The 17,811-nt window shown below is 32.5% G+C and overlaps 2 protein-coding genes across 5 annotated transcripts in view; both read left to right on the forward strand.

The window, feature by feature from the left end:
* The first annotated feature begins 991 nt into the window (after positions 1-991).
* Positions 992-13,701, forward strand: LOC130614842 (dnaJ homolog subfamily C member 11-like). 2 transcript variants are annotated; one of them, XM_057436302.1, is made up of 20 exons: positions 992-1,189; positions 2,925-3,011; positions 5,633-5,675; positions 5,860-5,930; positions 6,552-6,581; positions 6,773-6,844; positions 7,622-7,704; positions 7,789-7,840; positions 8,164-8,286; positions 9,462-9,594; positions 9,749-9,873; positions 10,191-10,270; positions 10,535-10,651; positions 10,931-11,086; positions 11,248-11,317; positions 11,414-11,471; positions 11,576-11,627; positions 11,707-11,800; positions 12,039-12,168; positions 13,446-13,701. In XM_057436302.1, exons 1-20 carry the CDS (start codon positions 998-1,000, stop codon positions 13,619-13,621), a joined length of 1,944 nt encoding a protein of 647 aa, XP_057292285.1. In that variant the 5' UTR covers positions 992-997; the 3' UTR covers positions 13,622-13,701. The 2 variants fall into 2 exon arrangements, with proteins under 2 accessions (XP_057292285.1, XP_057292286.1); XM_057436303.1 differs by lacking the exon at positions 13,446-13,701 and adding an exon at positions 12,477-12,968 and having other exon boundaries at positions 997-1,189.
* A 3,325-nt stretch (positions 13,702-17,026) lies between these two features.
* Positions 17,027-17,811, forward strand: part of LOC130614841 (piezo-type mechanosensitive ion channel component 2-like) — a 28,846-nt gene continuing 28,061 nt past the window's right edge. For all 3 annotated transcript variants that reach the window (XM_057436299.1, XM_057436301.1, XM_057436300.1), the window contains exon 1: positions 17,027-17,362. In XM_057436299.1, the coding sequence (XP_057292282.1) occupies positions 17,299-17,362 (64 nt within the window). In that variant the 5' untranslated portion in view covers positions 17,027-17,298. The remainder of the gene's footprint in view (positions 17,363-17,811) is intronic.

Genomic DNA, 17,811 nt, shown 5'->3' on the forward strand with positions numbered 1-17,811 from the left:
GAACTTCTTTTCAGTGATGTATAATAATGACTGTATACCTTTCTTGTTAGAATAGAAAAGAAAAAAAATTTAATAACTCGAACTATTTACACTTATCGGCCAAAGTTCGAGTTATTGAATGCCCCGGTAAGTCGAACATTCGATAACTCAAACTATTTTTAGCTCCCTTGAAGGTTCAAGTTATCGGGAGTGTACTGTACCTGCCGTTTTGGGAATTGAAACCATACCCTTTCGGACATGAGTCGAGTGGTTTATCAACTGAGCTTACTGATTCCTGAACTGAGCTGACAATCCCCAGTCAAATAATCCTCTTATAGTCAGAACTAAAACGTTGTGTCATATCAAATCAGAAAGCAAGAAGAAGCCTAAAGAAGAAAAAGGATTTTGCATTCGTAGCTGGTGCCGCCTAACAAGGCCTGGGGTACGAGGATAAAAAAAGTTGCCTATGAGGATCCTGATCAAATTCACCTTTAAGTACAGTTCCGAAATGAGACAAAACCTTAAAATTGAACACAAAAAGCTAAAAAAAAGATGAAAATCATTGCAAGCGCATGTAAAAAGGATTTGCAATTTTGTTTCTTCTACGAACTTGCGTCCATAAATGTTTGATTAAGTTGTAAAGTTTTCCAAGACACTCTTAATTGCATAGATTTCTTTTCTCGGGGCGTTTTTTATAAGTTTTTACATAGTAGATAGACAAAAACCCTGGTTTAGAAACTTTCGAGTTTCTTAATCATATCTTATTCAGAACGTTATTCTATTGTTCTTTTTTCTAACCGTGCACAACTCAATTTCACATTGCGCATATTAAGCAAAGTTTCATAAGAAGTTTAAAATAGTAATCATTAAAGTTATTAATTTTATGATATAGAAGCATTTTTTAACAAATAAAATGTTTTCGTTATAATGAAGAGAATTATGTGTTATAATTTTACAAAAAAATTAAAACGTAAAGTCCAGCTATTCTCGCATAATCACAAAAAATGTTAAGGGAAAAATGTGGCTGAATGTGAATGAATTTTTTTGTCTCGCTAAAAGTCTCACACATGCGCCATCCCAAGGGCGCCCTTTTGTCTTGCTCCCGCCCCCCTCCAAAGCACATTTCAAGATGGCAGACCCAGATGCGGACGGTGAAGATGAGTATGAAGAAAACCCAGATTATTATTCCATTCTTAATATCAGAAAAGAGGTAGACCATATACATTATTTTGTTTATAAATGGAATGCAAAAATACCCATAATTCTATCATGTAAATAACGAGTAAACCAATCACCATATAGTTAAATTTACACACATTGCCAGAGAGGTGAGCCGTGTTTAAATAATAATGATATAATTCTTTTATCTGACGGTTAAACACGGATACGCGGCATCATGTTCAAAGAACCTTTTTGTTCCATCTTGAAGATAACTTCAAAAACTGGGTTTAACTCAAAAAAACATTACCACAACCAGGAAGCATGAGAGAGACAGTTCGGGAGATGACACTAAAAGGGAAACGGTTTCCATGTTTTATAGGGAAATTCCCATGTCATATAGGGAAATAGTTTCTCATATAGGAAAATTTTTCCTAAACTAATTTTTTTTGATTTTAATTTGGGTTTTCCCTTTGGGAAACCGTTACCCATTCTCAGAACCATTTTACAGAATTGCGGAAAGAGGCTACAATATTTTTTTTCCTTCAGTGAGAATTTGCAGGAAAATATTCCCTTTCTATTGGTTAAAAATTTGTAGTGCGTTTCTTAACCAGCTCGTGCGCAGATTCCTTTTTATTTTGGTGGTTTCCCTAATGGGAAATCATTGCCGTATATCTGGCCTGTTTAGGGTGTAACAGTTTCCCAAATTGGAAACTGTGAAGTTTCCCTAATGGGAAACGGTTTCCCAGATGCGTAGTGGTTTCGCTTTTTGACTCAACTCCTGAACTGAGAAATGTGGGTATTTTACATGGCTAGCCTCATAAATATAGAGGTATATACTCTGTCTATTACTTCCAGGAGGGGCCATGGCTTTGTTGGGGAGTCCTGGAGTATTTAATGCTCAACGCAAACTCAATTAGGGTCAGCGCCCTGGCAGACAACTTCCTGCATACAATGGCTCACACAGTGTGCGCCATCTCCCCAATTTTCCTCTCATGGCTTGGGTTAACCCAGGGTTATGGTAATATTCAATTGATCATATTGAATCACTGCAAGAGGGAAATGAACCCCAGTCGCCCGCACAAAGCACAAGAGTAATAACCACTAAACTACGTCGCTATAAAAAACTCAAGAAAATGTGGCTTTATATTTGCTTTATTATTTCTTATTTTACTAAATAAATGTTAAATTTACTAATTCTTGACATTTTTAAACAGGATAAGATAATCGTTTTTAAAAGTGGGAGGTCAGCTTTAAAGCAATCTATTTTTGTATAACTGAAACTTGCTAATCATTATGGTGATCTAAAAAGACTCACGTAATGAATTTCAAATTGAAATTGAGATATAATTGAGATATATACTGTATATGCATTATGTTTTCTGCAAGACAAACTTTTTTGTTCTAAAAACGAACTTTGCCACACTAGAACGCTGCCATAGTTTAACAACTACCGAAACATTATCTTAAATGGTAAAAAATTGCCAATTGTTGCTTGAAAATTTTCAAAACAGTAGTTCTAAAGATAAAACATTAGTGCTTTACTACAACAAGAAGTTGTTGTTTTTAATTTTCAAAATAGATGCAGGCTTTTTCAGACAAAAATTTTAAGATTTTTAAAACACTGAACTCTCCTGAATATCCTCCTCGTAAAGAAAAAAGTTATAAGATGCCTTTAATTTTATAGCAGTCTTTCATTAGGGTGAATGTTCATGTATACTTTTTAGAACTGTATAGCTCTTATATAACATAAATTCTATGTAAATGTCTAGAAATTTTATTTTTAGGCCACAGATGAAGAGATCAGGTCTGCATACCGACGCATGTGTGTCACATACCATCCAGACAAACATTTGGATTTAAAAAATAAACAGGTGTGTTTAAGCAATATTTGTTTATCCTCAAATATGTATATACAAGTAATTATTTACAAATGTATGTTTTTATATACATCTAAAACTCTGAAAAGATCCTAAGGTAAAGTTCAAACTTTATAAACCTGCATCTCTCCATTTGAGGTCCCCAAATTAGATGTCTTCAAAATTAATAGCTGTTCAATGGTTGAGTATGTTCACAGTTTATTTCGCACTAAAAATGCATAGGAGAATCAGTTGTGGCAACACTGACAGGCTGCGTCATATTAGGTGCGCAATCTCGCGCGTACACCTTGGTAGATAGATAGATAGAAAAATAACTTGCCTAAAATATCAATTCATTTCTTAGGTGCGTAAACAATCATGCTCCTAAATAAAACTGTAGCAATTAATAATTCTTAGAAATCACATGGAAAGAAAAAAGAACAAAAATGCGAGATTGCAAAATTTTTCTTTTAAATAAGGTCACGCGATGTCTAGAATATTAAAGAAGAAAAAGATTTGAGTGTTTGAAAGTAAATCGGGAAATCTCATTTATCACTTTTTGAATAAACAGGTAAAACCCATTGATCATTTTTTTGACTAAGAAGGTAAAAACGGTAAAACTTCTTTCAAAAGAAAAAGAAGCAGAAATAAAATTCTTTAGAGTACAGAATTGCGAGTAGTGTGGAGAGATGGCAACTGTAAAGGGAAATTGTTTGGCCTTAAAAACCTTTATAAATTATAACGTGTCAGATGTAATTGGCTATAAAACCATTGAAAAAGACGGCGCAAAAGTTGTTAATTTTGTGTGGTGTAAGATGTGTCAAAATTAAAAAGGAGATACTAAATTGTTCTATGATAAAAGGGGCAGTAAAAACCGTAATGCAGGCATATATCGAAGGAACAAGTTTTGTGACGAATTATCAGGTATGCATTATTTTCAAAAAAATTATCGACCTAACTTTGTTGTGAGATTTGAATGCCACAGTCAAAAACGGTCAATGCTAATATGAAGAACGTAAGGTATAGAGAACATTAAAGTCAGCCCCTTTCCTCGTGCTGACACTCTTATGCTGGGCTGGTGCATTACACTGAGACTCGAACAAAAGACAGAAGACCATTTGGAACCATGCCACAAGTCAGTCCGACCTTCATCGTCACAGAGAATACTGCGACAAGAGTGCGCACCCATACAAGTTAAACATAACCAGAACATGGGAGAGGTTAGGTGTCCTGTAACTTAATACAGTTTTCGGACGAATGTTCTTGTGAGTTAGTACCAAAGAAAAAGCATGTTGAATATTGTTTAAAAAATTTTTTAAAGGGGAAAGAGAAATCAAGTATTTTTAGTAATAATAATCGAAAAAAATGTATATCGTATTAAAAAGAAGTGCAGAAGTTCTGCCTTTCACACGACAGCAAGCAATAAGTCAGCCCTGCCCTCAGTTTTGCGAGAAGAGATGTTCTGTGAAGACTTAAACAATTGAGTCTCCTGTACAGTTTTGCTTCATGTTAAGCTGTGCCAGTGACAAGCATTTTCGAAGCATGCCTTTGGCGACTTCTGCGATATACACTCTAATGATGCCCTAAACTAACGAATAAATAATCCATTTTTGAAGACGCATGTTTTTCATTTAAATTCCGAACTTTAATTCATTTTTTTCTTTGATTATTATTATAGTAAAAAATTACTTTATACAAAAGACATTTCAGGTGTGCATTATTGAAGTGACTAAGGTGTTTTTGGTGCGTGATTGAAAACGCCGCTCCATTGTTGCAGGAGCCTGCACTAAAGAAGTGAATGTCTTATAGAGGCAACCAAGACCGATTTTACTGTATACCATATTTTCCCTCTTAACCACCATCTTTTGTAAGGGTCCAGCCCATCTCAAAAATATTTTTCCAAGCATTCCCTTAAGTATTCCCCACCATTTTATAAGTTGCTTGGTTATGGTTAAGGTAATGCCTTTTTTACTCATTATCCAACTATGTTTTAATAATTTTTCCTATATTAGTACAAAAAAATGACAAACCTTACAAGTAAATCTTCTATATTTCTTATCAACGATTAAGAAATTCCAATTCCTAAAGCACTGTCTCAAAAATAATTTTCAAAAGAATCTATATGCAGTGCTCGTTGATCCCTCTGGTCTTTAATAATATTCTTTCCCCTCACATTACAAAGTGGACATGGAAATTATTATTTGCAAATAAATAAATTTCATTGTGCAGATAATTAAGATAATAAGCAAAGCATGCACAATAAATAAATATATATATTTTTTAATTTCTTAGTTTTTTTAATTATACTTTACATCTTTTTTCTGTTGTTAAATAAGTATATTTCATTTGTAAAAGATGGTAATACTTTTTCTAACAATCCTTGTAAATGTGTAACATTTAAATGCGAAACAAACTTTGTTGCTATTATTTTTTTAAATAGATATATTTTTTAGATATTATTTTGATCTGCAAATTTTATGATTAGTAGAGAAATTTGATACACCAAAAAAAGAAATGTTTTGAGAATTGCAGTCCATTAATTCTAATGGGGAGATTTCTCCACCTCCGTAAAAAATATTAGCCATAAACTTTGGTTGAATAGTATACCCTGACTGATTATTTAATTTTGTTTATAGGTAGCAGAAAATATTTTTGCAAGAATTCATAAAGCATATGAAGGTTAGTGTTTAGAAGATAACAAAAAACTTGTCAAAGTTTTGTTTTGACTAACTCTGGTCTTGAAAGTAAAAGAAACTAAGGAAAAGATGCCCCTTTGCCTGTCCCATTTAAATAGCTTTCTTTTAAAGCTAGTGAAAATAAGGTTGTGACAGAAAACAATAAAATTTGTGACATGATTTTTTAGTGCTGTCAGAGCCTCAAACCAAAATGATATATGATACATATGGACAGAAGGGACTGGATGCTGGTTGGGATGTAAGTTAAACATAATATTATCAGTTTATATTTTGGAATATGTTTCTAGAGTTAAGTTTCTAGAACTTCCACTGAACTTCTTGTTGGAAACGGATTTTTGTCAAGTGTACAACAATAAAAATGTTTATTTTTTTTATTCCTTATTTTTTAAAGAATAATAAAGTAAAAAAATCAGGAATAATACAGACTTCAATGCAATACAACCTGGATTAATGCATGACAGAGATTTTTTAGCAATTCGAACAAAAATATCTGTGAAAAAGAAGACAAAAGAATTTAAGAGAAAGCATTTCATATGTTCCCAAAAGAGATAGCTGGATAAGCCATGGTAAACATAGTGTTGGCTAGTAGTTTGAATATGTTATAAAAGGGACCCAACTGGGAAGAAAGGTTTGGAAGTTAAGAAATGCCAAGGATGCCAAAACTAGTCTTTAACTGTAAATTTTAATGATTCAAAATAACAAGAGAAATTTTGTTTCTCCCTGATATGTTTATGTAAGTTAAACTATATTGAAAAAAAAATCTACAAATACAATTCAAGTAATTAAACAATATTTTAAATATAACCATTTTAACCTATACGGAGCGTCTTCGTGATAGTTGTTACTTTTATAATTTTAGTTGATTGAACGAAAAAGAACGCCACAAGAGGTATGCACATACAATGAATGCTCTACATTTATTTACGCAAATAATTATGCAAAAAGTTTTGCATACCTCTTTTTTTCTTATGGTTATTATTAAGGTTACTCAAGTACAATTATTGCGTATGGTCATTTTTGCATACATATTGTGTTAGCTGTACAATTTATATAAATACTTATTTTTAAATTAACTTTTAGATTCGTGAGGAATATGAAAGACTTCAGCGAGAAGCTGAACAAAGACGTATTGAACAAAGAACAAATCCTACGGTACTATATTTTTAAGATCTTTTATTGTTTTTCGTTGTTGTTGTTGTTTTTTTGTTACAGAATGTTACAGAAATGCAAGTCTTGGGACTCTGCTTTGAAGACAAATAATTGCATTTCAGGGGATTTTAACAAAGTGAATCTTTAAAACAGTTATCTTTAAAGATGAAAGAAGACAGAATAAGTCCCAATGCACAAATATAACTATATTCCCAAAGTTTTGTGAGCTAGCTTTGTGAATTTTTGAAATAATAATAAATTAAAAAAGCATGAATCAGGGATAAGACGGGTATATGCCATAAGCATTACATTTATCAATCAAGTGATTATTTCAGCAAGTCTTATCAAAGAAATTAGGAGGAAGATTGAAAACTTTTGATGTAGACAAAAGCAAGCAAACGAGCTTTGACCCAAACGTATGTACGTATGTACGCCCTGTTTGTTGTTACACTTTGTTTAACCTGTTGTTCCATGCTTACTTTTTTGTGGATTATTATTATTATTATTAGTAACAATAAATTTTAGGAAATAGTTTGGTTGTGGGGAAATGGTTACCCAGAACCAAAATATGTTTAAAAAATAATAAACTTTGAATAATAAAATAAACACAAAATGGAAAAACTGAACTAATATGTTCAACACAATAAGAAAGATTTTGTACCTAATGTTCTAATTTTATTTTTCAGCATTAAAAGCTGCCTGTGATCTGTTGGTTGTAAAATACTGTTTTAAACATAGGAACAAATAAGCAACATATTTTGATTGTTACTTTTTATGTAGGGATCAATAACAGTGCAAATCGATGCCACAGATATCTTTAACAGCAGTGAAATTGATGACCCATTTTATGAAGATGAGCGGAGGTGGTGATCTAATAACATAATTTTATTTTGTTGTTACAATGTTTAATGCAATATTTTAAAACTGTTACAATATGTATATTTTAGTTTCCTCCCCAGCATTGAAATTCGTGGTATGACAATTAATCAATCTATTGAGGTGGGATACACTCTTTTTTCTTGTCTTCTTATAAAGCTTGTGCAATTTTGAAAATGGAAAATCATTTTTTGGACTCATTGTCAATAAGAGGAGGCCACTTTCAACAGCTTTAATACACTCTCTCTGTTGTGAAGAAAATGTATCATACTTTGTACCCTGTACCCTGTAAAATGTCATGCATGCTTATCTCCATAAGGCTCTGCACTTTTACATGAGACTTGTGTATTTTTTGCAGGGTTCTATTACCCATTGCTGTTGCTTTCAAATACGTTTGTTAGTCTGATGTCTATCTAAGAAATTATATTTTTGTGCTTTCTATATAGGCACCTATTACTAAAGACAATACAGCAGTTTTATCCGGTTCCCTTCAAAATCAAAATGGTAATGGTAGTGGAAGCATTGATGTATCGTTGAAAAGAGTGTTCACAAACAAATCTTGGGGAGAGGTGAGCAAACTGGGATTGTTTTGTTTTATTGTTTTGTAGGATCATAATAATGCAAAAACCATGTAGGTTATTTATTACATAAAAAACATGGAAGCCTAAACATAACGTTAACAAGCATATGCAAGCTCAAATGTCTCAAAAAATAAGCATAATGCTAAGCATACATTACAGCTCAGAAATTTAACTGCTTACTTAGTGTTTTGTCAGAAGTGATTTTTGAAGAAGGAAACAACATAAAATCAGATCTGAATTTCAGATAGTAAAACAGTGTCATTGTTTATAAACAAAAAATAAAAATCAACTTTACTATTGAGAAAAAGTAAAAATTCTAGAATGAGATTTGAGATGTTTGCACATTGATTGTAAATTAGATTTCACATTAGATTGCAAACCTTCTCAATGGTCTAAAATGAGTTACTAAGGTAGAGACGTCTAAATAAAACTAATGAAATCCTTAAACAAAAGACAAATTATTCAACTTTCTTCGATAAACAGAGGCCTAAAAAACGTACCAAATAAAGCATGAAAGAATAGGAACAACGATCTATATATCCATATACATATGTGAGATATATTGGTGTAAGTAACCCCGGACATTATCTTCTCAAGCGCTGCAAAGATGATGGATCGAGTGGGACTTAAACCCACCACATCTTGCTTTCCCATAGCATTAGATTGATAGCACAGTCGGTAGAGCAATCGCCCGACCTGCTTACACCATACAAGCATAATTTCAAGCTCAACTGTCATTATTCTTGAGCGTATCGAGGCTAAGCCAAAATTACCTTGGTGATTATAAAAAAGCAGTGTACTTGTTTATTTAATGAAAGAGAGCTTGGTGGATTAGAATAAATTTTTTATTGCTGAGCAGTGTCTGTGTTTGCTCAACTTCTGTCGCTTAAATAAAATTTCATGATTTGGTATTTGCTAAATATTTTTGAGCTGAAATCTATCTAGATTAAAGGATCACATAATTTTTTTTAATAGTATTTTAGATTGAATAATTAGATTGAATAAAATGTTTCAGTTTGTTTATTTGTCTAAATACGTTCACCCTTAAAACCTCATATAAATTTGCAACATCCTATCGTAATTCCAAAGTATCCAGTTTAAGATAGGTGTTTTTTAATGAAATTCGTGCATTCTTTCATTTGATATCACGTGACCGCTTTTAGGTTGAAGTTGGTGCTGGGAATGGAGCTACCCTTAAATTGAAAGGTTTTCATAATCTTGGAAAGAAAATGTTTGCAAGTGCGACAATAAATTCTGCTTTACAGCAATCAAAGTTGAATGCAGGGTTACAAGCTAGTACGCTCTTTTTAATTTTGTGTGTTTGTATTTATTAATTTTTTGTATAGTATGGTATATATCTAGAAAAAAATAGGCTAATTTAAAATATTTTTAGTGTCATATTAAGTAACGAAAAGTTTGACTTTACCCTATAAATTACTTTATTTTGTAGTGGTTGCTAGACAATTATCAAAACATTCCATGGGATATCTATCTTGGTCAGGAGGACGTATGTCTGCTATGACTTCCACGTTTATAAGAAATACAGAACATTATCACTTCATGGCTCAACTGCAAGTAAGTTTTGCAAACGTTGAGTAAGTTACCTTTGTTGATTCATATCCTTTTAAATTCCTTAATGGAAGATATGTGCTCATTCGTATTTTTTTCTCAAGATCCTATCCTCAAACTTCAATCCCTCAATCCTTTCTTCTGCAAACAGTTTCTTCCCTTACCATTACCGTAAAACATATCAAATCTTCCAACTTTTTGCTTGGGGACGTTTGTTTAAAAATGTATTAATTAAAGTGGGAGATTTATCAAAATGGCTATTTCAAAACAGCTACAAGAACAATTTTATAAAGATATTTTACCTCAGGATGCTATTTTTTTAGATTGGGATACCACATTCGTTAGCCCTTGTGTCTTATACTCATAAATTTGGAACAGATGCAAAAGTAAAAGTTTCATGCAGGTTTGTTTGTTTGTTTATCGAATATCATGCTGTCAATTTTTTTGTTTATAATGTCGTGTGGAGGTCACCTGAAAATATTCGTCAATTTGTAATGATTGTTCTGGATAAAATACATTTGTCATCATTAACACTAGAAGAAAATAGTTTCATCACTATCAACATTGTGGCGAAGAGATTTTATAGCCGTAAAACCTTAGGTAAAGATCCTGTTCTGTGTCAACTGAAAATTGAAACCAGTGTAAAGACTTTCCGTATTTTTTTTAGATACGGCATATTTGGTTTCTTATTCGAATATGGTTGCGAACACAAAGTAACTTCACTAAGCAGGCTCGGTGCATCTATGAGTATTGGACAAGCTAGTGGTGTTACTCTCAAAATCAAGTAAGTTTCATATAGGAATATGTATTTGGAGAAATATTTATCCCCTTTATATTAAAATCAAAGATGTAACTGGGAAGTAACTAATATTTGATAAATGTTACCTAAAGTTAGGATTGGTTTGGGATTGGTTTGAGTGGATATGCCTAAATTCCTGATTTCTAAATCAAAATTTCTGTATTTCGTAAAATGTGTTTTGTAATTGCGAAAATATGAGGTATTTTGAATGATTAAAGCACTGAAATCTCCATGTAAAGTCATTAACTTTTTTTCTTTCTTTAGAATCCATCGTCACACCCAGTCGTTTAATTTCCCTATCCTGCTATCTGAAGTTGTTTCACCATCAGCTATTTTCTATGGAACAGTAGCTCCTGTAGTTACATATGTTACAATAAAAGCCCTAATTCTTCTACCTATGATCCGAGAACAAAGAAAAAAGTGAGTAGAAAGTATATATGTAGTACGTATGTGTTCTTGCAAGGGGTCGGAATGACAGTAATAACACAATATGTGACTCAGATAGTCACGTATTGTGGCAGTAGACTATCAATATATGTAATTATGAGACAGTTATAATTTGTTGTTCTTTCTTCTTTCAGAGATCGAGAAGCTGCACGTTTAAAACATGCTAAATTGATAGCTGAAAGAAAAAAACAAGCCGAAGCAGAGGTAATGTATATCACATGCTCTAACATAACCTATGTTTGCTATCTTGTTCTAAATATAGAAAAAAACACCCCACAACGCTATTTTAATAATCTTTAGATTCTTTTGTTGACTCACTCTTACGAACGGGCTGTAGAAGTTGAACAAGCAAGACATGGTAAGAATTGTTTTGAACAAGCGGTATTTGAACAAGGGTATTGTTTCCTAGGACTAAATGTTTATGTTTTCGAGGTCCTACCGTAGCTTACTTCTCTTTTGCAGGTTTGATCATAAGAGAAGCCTGGTATGGACGTTGTCTCTCTAGCGGCGAAAAGTGAGATATATGTACAAACACTATATTAACGATTTTTTTAAATATTATTTACAATGAAACATGTATATGTTTTTTATAGACACACACCAGATGCGCCCTATCTGGTCAATGTTACTATCCCAGTACAATGTTTAGTTAAAGAATCAAAATTAATTTTAACAAATGCGACCAAGGTTTGTAGACATTAATTTATTTGTTTATTATATTTTTATCATGATAAACAAACGATATGGATAAAGTCATAAAACTGTACTCGTTTGTCTAATTAATTCCTGATGATATTTTTTTTCCGGATAAAAATCTTGTACTTTACTACTTTTGAGTGCCTCAACTGTAATTTAGGAAGAGTTATTGGCGTAATGCTTAAAAAAATATGTGTTTATGTTGTTGTTTTTTGTTTTGTTTTTTCAGTCGCAATTGCATGGCTTTTACGATCCCTGCATTGACGAAGAAAAGCATTTAAAAATTATATACGAATTTCGTGATGCAGTACACGAAGCTGTTTTTCAAGACCATGAGCCAGTTAGGATACCAAAACAATGTAAGCGCTTAATCTCTTTTTATTGTTTTTTTTACTGGTCACTCTCCATTTGAGTTATTTCTTCATTGGACTACTTTAAGAGAAAAAACTTCCGCGAAAAAAACCTTTCGCGTGGTGGTTGTGACAACAGGCAATAAATTTTAGGTGACTATAGTTGTAGTTTTAGAAAAATTAGGTACCTCGTCAATAATACTAAAAAAGTCCAAAATATTCGACAACTGGCAAACGAGTTAACAAGACAAAAATAAGGTTGTATTTGTGTTTTTAAGTGTGATCAATGTTTTAGCTAAATGTACTTTCGATTTCAGCACACAAAATATCTTTTAAAGTTTCCTGATAAGGAAGGATATTTTCTTGGACGCCAATCCACAATTATTTGGAAGTTTCTCAATCGTGAGCATGTGGTTCAACACAATATGAACTTCTAAAGACTATATTTTATTATGTATAGTGTACTTATGCAAACTGATCACTTCTAAAAGAAAAAACATAGTTTACTTTTCTGCTTGTAACTTTTTCATTATAAAAATAGTGGTTGCAAGTTGATATCTTCCAAATATTACGTACATAATTTTGTGATCTTTACCCTTTGTGACATCATGGCTAATTTCAGGAATATACCATACTATTCTTTTTGCTGCTAACTAGTTTGTAGTTGAAGGCAACGCCTAACTAAGGAGTGATCTTATTTCATTTGGTTGAAAGTTAATGAGATAGCATATTATATATTTTATTATAGTTAGGTTTTCATGTATCTTTTTCCATTCTGTGCATAAATAGAATATTTATATGCTATTTTACATGATGCCTTATAATTACGACACTTTGTTGTTCCTCTCTTGTGTTGCAAAACGCAAATGTAAGTTCCCATTTAAGCCACCAACTTGTAAAAAAAGTCTTTAAGTACAAAATTTATACAGCGGTTTCTTTCAAGAATAATTTTGAATTTTCGTGCCAACCTGGTTCATAGGTGTTTTTTATAGCTTGTGGCTTGTTACGGGTAAGATTTTGTTAAACCAAAATCGTAGTAGTAGAGCGTTTGAGTTGCGGCAGGGTTATTTTGGACCTAAAAGGCGCATGAATTCTTTAAAAAAAGAGTTCAGATGAAGTAAAAATGAGTCGGTTTAAAGGCGAGATGGATCAACACAGTTTGCTGCAGCAGTTTCCCAAATAGACACCGTTTCAAATTCTTATTAAGTTTTTCACATCCTACGATTTTTGACGTAAGCGGCACTGCAGAACGTTAAAAAGCTGTTTACGCTTCTCTTTCATTTTAGGTATTGTAACATTTGTTTATTTTCCAATTATGGTCAGAAAAGGTGAAAGAGCACAATTTTCATCGCAAATAGCTCTAGTGTCGTCCTGGCGCTATTCTAGAAGCTTAGAAAGTGTGATGGCTACCTGGAAACACATCACATGGGACAAAACCACAAAACAACACGGTTCAAGATAAACATTTAGGTGAAGTAATTACGGGGATAAATTTTAATTTAGAGGGACTGTCAAAAACTGTTAGCATCAAACCACAAATCAACAATGAAGAGAATAAAAAGCAGGTGCAGTTTGAAAGTGTAATTAGCTTTTAAACGAGTTTATGAAATGTTTATGAAGGATTGTTTTCAATTCAATGATATTTTTATTAGAAATTTTAAAGAGTTAAAGAATTTTGCAAGAAATTTAATGGATTTTTTACCAAAGGCAGTTCAGTGGACATGAGGTGGATTTAAAAACCCTTTTCACCAGCACGAGTGTGGTGAGAATAAAAAAAATTAATTTAAAGCTATTAAAAATGCTGTCAGGGAAAGTTTTATGAAAAATATTCAGAAGAAAAATGATATTACATGATGAGATCATGTCAGAGAATTTAAGTAAGCTTAGGTTCCAGTAAAGAGGTTTGAGAGTAGCATTGAAGGTACTAAAAGAAACAATACGGACTGCATGATTTTGAAGAACTTCTATCCGACTGTTGAGAAAACTTTTTTGATGCCACACTAAAGAGCAATATTGAATTTGAGAATTGAAAAGAGCATAATAAATTTGAAGGAGAACACATTTCGGAACAAAATGGCGAATTTTTGCAAGAGCTCCATTAGCTTTTTTGAGGCTAGAAGTGGTTTATTTATTTGGCTTTTTCAGGTGAGATTAGAGTCTAAAGAATTATCCCAAGGTATTTAATGGAGTCACTAGGAATAATCTTTGTTGCATTAATTAGAGATTTATAATATTTGCTTTCAGGGAGCTTTAAAAACGACAAGTTCGGTTTTAAATTTATTTAGGGATATTTTATTAACATTGAGCCATTGACATAAGAATTTGAGATCAACTGTGTATTAAGTTGTTTTGGTGACTTGCTGATATTTAGCAAGTTGGTGTCATCAAAATGGAACTAGGACAGAACCCTGAGGTACACCATGGTGGATAGTTTTATCAGAGGACATAGAGTTGTTGATATATAAAAAAATTGTTCTCTATTTGTTAAAAATGAACGAAGTAATGATAAAGAAATGCCACGTATGCCATAGTGATATGTTTCTTTAGTAGAATTTCTTGGTCAACTGTGTCAAATGCTTTTTTAAGTGAATAAAAATGCCACATACAATATAGCCGTTGTCAAGTGCTTTCATAATTTTTTGGGTAATATGAATATGCATGTGAAGTAGAATATTTTTACCTAAAGTCATATTGATTTTGAAATATAGTACTGTTAGCGGAAAGAAGATTGAATAATCGATTAAAAATAAGTTTTTCAAATATTTTGTCAATGTTTAAAGGAAGTGATATTGGTCGATAGTTGCTGAGTTCAACATTGGAGTCTTTTTTATAGATAGGGATAACTTTGGCAATTTTAAGAGAAGATGGATAATTATCAGTTCAAAAGACAGATTAATTAGTTTAGCAATTGGAATCGATAGCATTTTTTAGCAGGAAGAAGGACTTGGAGTGGGATACTAAAAGGGCCGGTCGATTTTTTGTTATTGAAAAGAGATATACAATCAAGTACTTCTACCTCATCAGTAGCGTGAAAGAAAATTGAGTTGAGATAATTAGAGAAATGTTGAGAGCTTGGTCGAATAGATTTTCTTAAATTTTCTGCAATGAAGCTAAAATAATTATTGAAAGAGTTAGCTATAGTTAAAGGGTCTGTGGTGACATCATTGTTGCTTTTACACATAAGGAGCAGGAGATCTGGCAGAGTTGAAAGATATAATGGATCTGATACCATTCCATATTGCTTTAGAGCTATTTCGATGATGAGCAAAATATTGTTTATAATAGTTACTTTTACTAAGTTTGCAAAGAGTGACGATTTTCTTCCTACATTTTTTATAAGAAGCATGGAGCAAATGCTTTTATTAAATGGATTTTTTTCTTTAAGAAATTGTTTATAAAAAATATCCTGTTTACGCATAGAAGTAAGTATACCAGTTGTGATCTATTGTTTATGTGGATTTGCATTTTTTTAGAAAAAGATTGTTTCAGAGGAACACAGTCATTTATACATTTGTTGATAAAATTGTAAAAGAGATCAAAGGATTTAGATGGGTTTACAGGATTTACATTTAAACAAAGTAGTTCATTCCAGTCAATATTGCCAATTTTTTGAGTAAACGTTTCAAGGTTGAATTTACTCCAGTTTGGGGCCGGAGGCTTTCCCATAGATGGAGGGGATGAAAAATGTTGCTTGTTCAAAATAAGAAATTGTGGTGTACGCCAGCACGATTTCGACCTGAAAAGCACCAAGTTGATGACAAGTAAACTCTGACGAGTTCACTTCTGTGGGTGCGTCGTTAAGACAGCTTTCTAAATGCTTGCGGAACACCACATTTAATATTCAGAACTATCAAATATTGTCTTAGGAGGCCCTAAAGTATCATCTAGCTATTGCAAGGAATTAAACATCGACGGAGGGGCAAGAAAGCTGTCTAAAAATGCGAAAATGGTTGCTATGGGCGTTGCTATGCACTTATATTTGCGGTTATTTGGAACAATAAAAACCTAAATTTGTCATAAACACTACTTGCCACCGTATTCTAAGACGAATTTGCTGTCAGAAAACAGCTAAATGACAATTCTTGAAATTTAGGAATTTTTCTAGGGGAACCACCTTAAAGTCGCCATCCAAGAAAATATTTTTGTTTTCAAGGAGGCTTTACCTAATATGGAAGTGAGATGGTTCATATAAAAATCATGCAGGTCCATGTGAGGATGTCTATAGACGCAGGCTATAATAAAATTTTTACCTTGCGAGTGAACAACTTCAGCAAAAATAGATTCAAGGTCGTGACTTTTATATCCGAGTTTATCAAGATCGGGACGGCTAAAATAGGTGAAGTTATTGGAAATGTATAACAATGACCAGCTTTATTGCTTTCTGTTGGCGTATGTATTAAAGTATATCCATTTAAATTACAGTTGGAAGAGGGTAATTTACTTTGAAAACCACTTTCAGTAATGCCAATAACACTAAAATTAAAAAGGATGTCAGAGAGTAGACTTAATTCATCGGAATGTTTGGATAGAGAAGGTATATTTAAATGGAATAAAGAAAAGTGTGTCGCATGAAATTTTTGGGATACAAATTCTATGGGGTCATAGTATTTTTACAGTTGGAGTTGTCATTATTATCAGCTACGCTGTTGTTAGGGAAATTAAGATTGGAAAGGAATTTTCTTTTTTTGTGGCAGACAAACCAGAATTGAATACTAGAGGTGTTGATTCATAAGAGTTCGGCTCCCCAAAAAAGTGTAACTTTTTAGAAATAGTCAAATTTGAAAATTGTTTAAAAAAACACCTAAGAACGAAGTTGTGTTTGTTGTGTTTGTGCAGCCGAACGAATATGTAAACAATTCCGCTGACAAGTGGTCGCGGGCACTAGATATCTTGTTCAAAATGGCGGTGAAAGAAGTGAAAAGATCGCACTTTTATGCACTCAGAAAGCAAAATGTTCTTATAATGCAAACTAATTAATTTGCCAAAACTGTGACATCGAAATAAAGTTATCTACTATATCATTCCATATGGAACACTTAATCATTAGATTACTGGGTGAAAGATCTTTATCTGGAACATTGGCTAGCTTTTTTTTATGAGCTATATGATAATAGCGAGCTAACTGGCTAGAGCAACAATATGGCGTCAGAATTTTTTTCAAAAGTATTGTTTCGATTTGTGTTACCACTTGCTCTACTTTCAGGTATGTTAATTTTATATATTTGTAGCTAAGGAGCAGATACGTAACAAAAAAATATTCATTATTATTAAAGCTACGGCTAGAGGTAAAAACACAACAGACTACAATGATTTATATTCATTATATATTCTGTTTAAACCATGAATTCTAAAAGTGAAATAAAGCATTACACTATTTTTTTAATACTATTGTCTTGTAGCCATATAAATTATATGACCCTAACATTTGTAATAATGAATTCCAAATTAGGCTTAGTCAATCACTGCTTGGAGAAGATAGATAGATAGATAGATGTGCATATTTTACATGGCTAGCCTCACAAATATCGAGGGATATACCCTGTCTATTATTTCCAGGAGGGGCCATGGCTTAGATGGAGAGTCCTAGAGTATTTAATGCTCATTTTGAGCTACGCAGACCCAATTAGGACCCGCGCTCTACTAGACAACTCC

The sequence above is a fragment of the Hydractinia symbiolongicarpus genome, chromosome 11 (assembly GCF_029227915.1).
Source record: "Hydractinia symbiolongicarpus strain clone_291-10 chromosome 11, HSymV2.1, whole genome shotgun sequence".
NCBI lineage: Eukaryota > Metazoa > Cnidaria > Hydrozoa > Anthoathecata > Hydractiniidae > Hydractinia > Hydractinia symbiolongicarpus.